Source organism: Rhagoletis zephyria, unplaced genomic scaffold (assembly GCF_001687245.7).
Source record: "Rhagoletis zephyria isolate East Lansing unplaced genomic scaffold, Rhagoletis_zephyria_1.1 Rzeph_scaffold_00614, whole genome shotgun sequence".
NCBI classification, from domain to species: Eukaryota; Metazoa; Arthropoda; class Insecta; order Diptera; family Tephritidae; genus Rhagoletis; species Rhagoletis zephyria.
Window position 1 is genome coordinate 188059 of NW_016157698.1, and position 6415 is coordinate 194473.

At 34.9% G+C, this 6415-nt stretch overlaps 2 protein-coding genes across 2 annotated transcripts; one reads left to right on the forward strand and one right to left on the reverse strand.

Annotated features, from left to right (window-relative positions):
- The first annotated feature begins 390 nt into the window (after positions 1 to 390).
- On the forward strand, positions 391 to 1447 carry LOC108360717 (uncharacterized). The gene is made up of 4 exons (XM_017613128.1): positions 391 to 417; positions 494 to 616; positions 816 to 1037; positions 1108 to 1447. The coding sequence occupies exons 1-4, from the start codon at positions 391 to 393 to the stop codon at positions 1399 to 1401; spliced, it is 666 nt and encodes a 221-aa protein (XP_017468617.1). The 3' UTR covers positions 1402 to 1447.
- A 1057-nt stretch (positions 1448 to 2504) lies between these two features.
- On the reverse strand, positions 2505 to 3483 carry LOC108360718 (putative nuclease HARBI1). Its single transcript, XM_017613129.1, has 3 exons — positions 3460 to 3483; positions 3233 to 3395; positions 2505 to 3168 (listed from the first exon to the last, which is right to left on the reverse strand). The coding sequence occupies exons 2-3, from the start codon at positions 3340 to 3342 to the stop codon at positions 2505 to 2507; spliced, it is 774 nt and encodes a 257-aa protein (XP_017468618.1). The 5' UTR covers positions 3343 to 3395; positions 3460 to 3483.
- Positions 3484 to 6415: the final 2932 nt, after the last annotated feature.

A 6415-nucleotide genomic window follows, 5' to 3' on the forward strand; every position in this document is an offset into this window, starting at 1 on the left:
AATAAAAGTGTTATTAATTTTAACATAAGTGCACACATAATACAATAAATTCTTATATATTTATTACATTTTTGAATAGCAATAATAAGATCAGTAGCGCGTTTCTGTAACTCGTCTCGATCAATGTTCTCGATTGAAATAGTCGATTTGATGTAATTTGACGTCATTCTCACTTGTTATGTTTCTATAAGAAAATGAGTCGAATTGGTCGACAACGCTGGATTTTCGACTGACGTGTTTCATTCCATTTCAGTAGGAATACTCGATTGAATGTGTTTCTGTAACCAAATGAAACGAAGTATTGTCGATTATTATTCTCACTTGCCTTTGAGCTGGTGACAACTGTATTTTGATGTGTGTATGTACATATTTCGTTTATTTGAATTTAAAATGGAAGACATTGGATCTAAAGCCAGCGTAAGTACTTATATATTTGTTAATATTTTGTATACTTATGAATATTTAAATAAATACACATGTATATTTGTTACAGAGGAATATGTCGGGCCGGGTTACCAAAGGTCAAAAAAATCGGTTGCTCCAGCTAATGCAACAGCATCGCTGCGTTGGTAAGGGCCAGTTTACGACACCAAACGCCAGAAAAGAGCATGCAGAAGTATGGGCTGCGGTTGCTGACGAGCTGAACGCATTAGGAGGGTCCCATAAAACCTCTAACCAGTGGAAAAAGGTAAAACCGAAACTTAATAGGGCGTATAGAATTTAAATTTAGTTTAGGTTAATTATATCAACCATTTAAAAGTTAATAACAAAAAACTTTTTTGACGTTTTTTTTATGTGTATTGTTTTTCTTTTAGTGTTGGATTGATTGGAAATCGTCTGTGAAAAAACTAAATAATTCCCACAGAGCGTTCGCCAGACGCACTGGCAATCTACCGTTGCAGGATGGTCCAAAACCCTTGGACGCTATGGACACTGTAGTTTTGGAACNCTTGGACGCTATGGACACTGAAGTTTTGGAATTTTTTTCAAGAGACATGGTGGATGGGGATGGACTCACTCCCGAAATCGGTTTGGCAGTAAGTAACATTTCTCAAAATTAAAAGTCGAGTTGATTATGAAATGTAGTGTTACGTTTGATATGTACAGTCAACGGCTAAAAGTGTTGATTTGCCGGAGGTAGACATGGTTGACCTCGACGTGTTTGATGAGGAGGAAGTAGTCGAGTTTCCACCGGGTCAGGGGTTTGAAGTTGTATCCAATAAGCCAAACAAAACGCGCAGCAGCCAAAGTTGCGTGGAAGAAGCTAGTGTTCTAATTGAAGCCCAACACCAACAATTGAAGAATTTGTTGGAGAGGCAGCACAAGGAGCATATGGATGCCTTAAAGGGCATTCATGATACATTAAAAGCTCTTTTAGAAGCTATGACAGGTAAAATTTAACGATAACAGCTTTTTGTAATATTGTATCGCATTAATATTTCTTTATTTTTCCTACATCTTTCTATATATTTTTAGCACACTGAAGCTGTGAAATCGCAAATTTACTTTTTAAAATATTCTCTATACCTTTGAAGTGCATAATAGGTATTAGTATTTATTATTTTTTATTACACACACACACACACACAGTACACAGTGACACACTAAATTATTAGTACGGATAATTTTTCACAATGCGTGGAACAATTTTTACCTTAATTTTTTTCCGCTAAGTTTAACAAAATATAGTTCATATTGCAACAAAGAACATAAAAATAAAATCTCGAAACTTTGTGGAAATCTCAAGAAAATTCAATAAATTTGCCTACAAGTTTGAAACTTTTTAATCAGATTTTTCATTCAAGTTCTAAGTATGCAGTTTTATAACCCATTCAATTTTAGTATTACGAAATGCAAGTTTGAAGTTGTTAAAAAAACGCGTTGATTTTTGGCAATTTTTTCTTGCATACATAAAAAAAAACTGTTGAACGAACTTTGTATGGATGAAACTGCGTGAAAAAGTTGCTAAAAATTAACACGACTTTTAGCAACTTCAAACTTATTTTTTGTTGTACTAAAATGGAATGGGCTATAAATCTGCATATCCAGAATTTTCTAAAAGTCTGATTAAAAAGTTGCAAAGTTGTTTGCTAAGTTATTGAATTTCCCTGACTTTTTCACAAAATTTAGAGATTTAATTTTTATGTTATAAAACCCTAGTGGAAAAAGTTAAAGCAAAAAAAAAAAAAATTTTGCAAACATTGTGAAAAACTTTTTATGCTAATAATTTAGTGCGGCACTGTAGTTTATTCTTTAACAAAAACACTATAAATCCAAGTTTCAAATTTGCGCTATATTAAAAAAAATCAACAAACCAACCAAATCGTTTTTAATTAATTTCTTAGGAATATGCCTCTTTAAACACTCCTAACTAACTCACCGAATTTCAAAATAAAATTCCATGCGAACAAAAAACGAAAAATTTTCGATTAAATCTTAAAAATGAACCAAAATTTTTCTGATCAATAAAAAATCACCTTTACTTAAATTTTTTATAACATTGGCTAATTATAAAAGTGATTTCTTGTAATAATATTTCGAACAGCTCTTCCTTCATTTAAAACGTGTACTAATTCGACATTGTCCCCAGACGATTGATTGTCAGATAGATCAGCAGGTGGATCTACTTCAGGAAGCGGAAGATTAAATCTCTTTCGAATATTATGTAGTGTACAGCATGCAGTAATTATAGACCCAGCAAATGAGGGATCCTCCATTAGCCCCCGGTCTTGTGAAAGGCAAGCAAATACCTTTTTTAGAACTCCATTAAGGCGTTCTACACAGTTTCGTGCACGTGCGTGGCTATCATTGTAGCGCTGTTGGCTGGCATGCTCAACATTTCTGAATGGAGTCATTAGCCACGGCTGCAATGGATACCCAGAATCTCCAAGCAACCATCCAGTAGAGCCATTTGCAGTGTAAGCATTTAGCATATGGGATTTTATTATACTGCTTTCCCAAATATAAGCATCGTGCGTACTTCCCCCATACCTTGCGAAGCACCCCAGGATATTTAAATCGAAATCGCACACCAATTGCACATTCTTGGAAAAGTATCCTTTCCGATTAATGTAGCAGTATTCTACATCACTTGATGGCTTCTTAATTTTGACGTGAGTGCAATCAATCGCTCCTAAGACGCCGGGAAATCTAGTTGCATTAAAAAAACTGTAAATAAACAACAAATGAAATGAATAACCACGAGTCGTTAAATTTGAAATAATTCACCTACCGTTGTTTTACTATATTCTGCTGCTCCAATGTTGTTGGGAGTATAATATATCGTTGCGCCAAGTAGTTTTGCAAAATTTTTGTGACTTGATGTAGTATGCGGCTTACCATGGTCTTACTTATGGCGCAAACGAAATCCTGACCGTCGTCTCTAAGGTACGATCCTGTAGCATAATAGTGGAGTGCTACACACAGTCTAATGGAGTTTGGAATGAACGTATTCCTTACTGCTGTATCCATTAAAGGCTCCATTTCTACAAGAAGTTCCCTGACTGCTGCCCTGCTGAAGCAAAACAACTCTATAAAGCGCGCCTCTGGAATGCTGAATGGATCTGTGGAGTCCCTCAAATACCGCCGTCGCATTCGCAGCATATTTCTGCGGTCCTGTTGTATCGCGAGTGTAGCTACCAACAAACTCATAGCTGAAAATAAATATTTATCAATATACAATTTTTTGTATACACATTTTTGTTTTCATGCTTACTTTTCAAAATGTTTTGACAAATAACTTTCAATTCGATTTCACACATTCCTTGTCGATTGGCATATCATTTCTCTCACTGTTCCACATTTTGTCGATTAATGCTTACGGAAACACTTTTTCTCCGCCAATCGACAAACTTGGATCGAATCGATATGACGTCACTATAATCGAGAATTTTGTCGATTTCTTACAGAAACGCGCTACAGTTCCATCTTCAGTGTTTAAATAGTCAAAGAATTCTTTACATTTCATTTTAACATTACTTTTAATTTTAAGCTCACTTTCAAAAATTTTGATTATAAGTCAGTTCCTCTCTTTGCGCCAGGAAGCAAACTTTATACTGAAAATCCTCTCCGGTGCTTCGTTTGAGTGTGGTATTGCAAAAAAAGAAACAAAATTACATATTTTTTCAAACTTCATCTATATTTCCTCATGGCTTAAATTGATTTTTTCAACTACGCAAAAACTTTGAAAGACTAAGGCTGCGTTTCACCAGATTCATTTAAGTTAAAATTACTTTAAATTTCGAATTTTTGGTTTCACCAATCCATTTTAATTTGTTTTTAGTTTTGATTTAAGTGACCTATGCTCTTCACTTAAATAAAAACTAAATCAGAATAACCATACTCAGAAATGTTACACGTTTAATCAGTGATCAATATACACACACCACAATTTTGTGTATCTGCTGCTCACTTGTATACCAGCCCTGCTTTTACAACACAGAGTGCCAAAGCTTTCAAAAGCTCTCATCACAAATGAAAGCTTTCGCTGGCAAAGTCGGTTTTACAACCACTTTTTACTCACTTAAATAAATAAATAACAAATTTAATTAAAGTTCATGATTCAATAATACAAGGTTAAATAATTATTGACAGCTGCGGTTTGACACTCGCTTACAAAAGGTTGCATTTACGAAGGACAGAGAAAGGGCAAGAATGCAATCCCTTGTTTCGAAAATGGTAGTAGAAAAGTACGCAAAGTAGGCAATTAGTAGTGAAATTCCTTTTGTAAATTCTAATGTATTTGCAGGAAATCTGACATTTTAAACGAAATGTTGAACGTAATATTGATATATCTACGTGAATTACGTAATTTATATGCTATTTAACCGTATAAAAACTGCAAAATGACTCAAATTAAAATAAGACTACTATGAGATTGATGTAAACATCCAATTCTTAGGTTTTCATCAGTTAAAAATATACTTTGAATATATGAGCAAAACTATTAAATATGCTTCATATGCATATACAAATAAACATATTGCACAAAAGCTTATACTTTTATTTCACACCAAAGCTACACTGTTTCCATGTAAATTTGCAAAGAAGCAACACGGTGCCACTGCTAAGGGAGCGGTGCGAGAGAGACAACTGTCAGTTTATTTGAGTTCGGGCTGTGTTCATTGCGCAAATGACAATCAGCTGTTTCAGTTGACGGTTGAGGTTTAAAATTCGGAAATATTTAGCAATTATGGACGACACGGATTGTAAGTAAATAAAATTACTTTAATTTTTAAAAGAATTATAAATAAAATTACTTTTATTTTATTTAAAACAGCTCTCAAAAGAAAAAGAAAGCGGCTAGCATGGACTGAGGACGGCGAGTTGGCGATCCTTGATTTGTGGGCAGAACGCGTTGGAGATCTCCGTGGCTTGCGGAAAAATGCGGAGATGGTCGAAAGTATCGACGGTATGTGTCTCAGTGTCCAATATCGCATCAAATTATTTTTTACCACGGCTGGAAGTTGCAGTATGTATGTTTTTATGTATATACGTACATATGTATAAATGCATATATTTTGTAATGTACTGTGCAAGTATTCATGTGTAAATACATTTCAGTATTTGCCTATATTATATACATGTCGCTAATTAACTTCAATAGTGTCATAATCGGGAAATGTTTAGTTATTTGTACAACAATTTTCGTGTAGGAGGCGGTCGGGGAGTTGGCGTGGTCCCCCAAGCCCCCCATAAACGAAAGAGTATGGACCGCGCTTTGTGAAAAGTCACCGCTCTTCCCCCCCTTCAGCCCCCAACAGAGATATTTCGTGGAAATTTTTTGTGCTTTACAACTGAGCTCGGAAATTTGCAAAAAATGCCACATTTCAAACCGACATTATTATTTTTAAATAACGCGTGGACTCTTGTCTACAAGTGTGTGTAAAAGATTTTTGATTCGGCTAACGTGTTTGGGCACAACAACCCAAAATCGTTGTACAAATAACTAAACCGTACCCTCATAATCCAAAAAATACACATTCATGCTTTTCTCCAGTTTGCTATTTTGATTTATGGCGCTATTAAAGTAAATGGGTGATATGTATGTTTATATATGGGTTTGAAAATGCTGTTATAGAAAGCAAAGCAACAACAACCTTCCAGATTATTAGAATTTAAAAAATTTACTTTGGGGTACACTATGCAGCTTTGTGCCACTGTTTGTGCAATGCCAGAATTTAAGTAGCTCAAATGCCTCAACATTTATTTCATTTTATTGTCAACATTTATTCAATGTTTATTCGTTTATTATAAAAACTAATAATGTTTTTTTTTTATTTTAAACAGAAGTCTCCTTTGGATCACAGCCGCCTCAATTGTCACCGCTGTTAACTCCGCTGCCATCACCTCTACCCACACTTCAAATCACACCGCTGCCTTCACCGTCCCCGCCGCTTGCTTACCCGTCATCCCC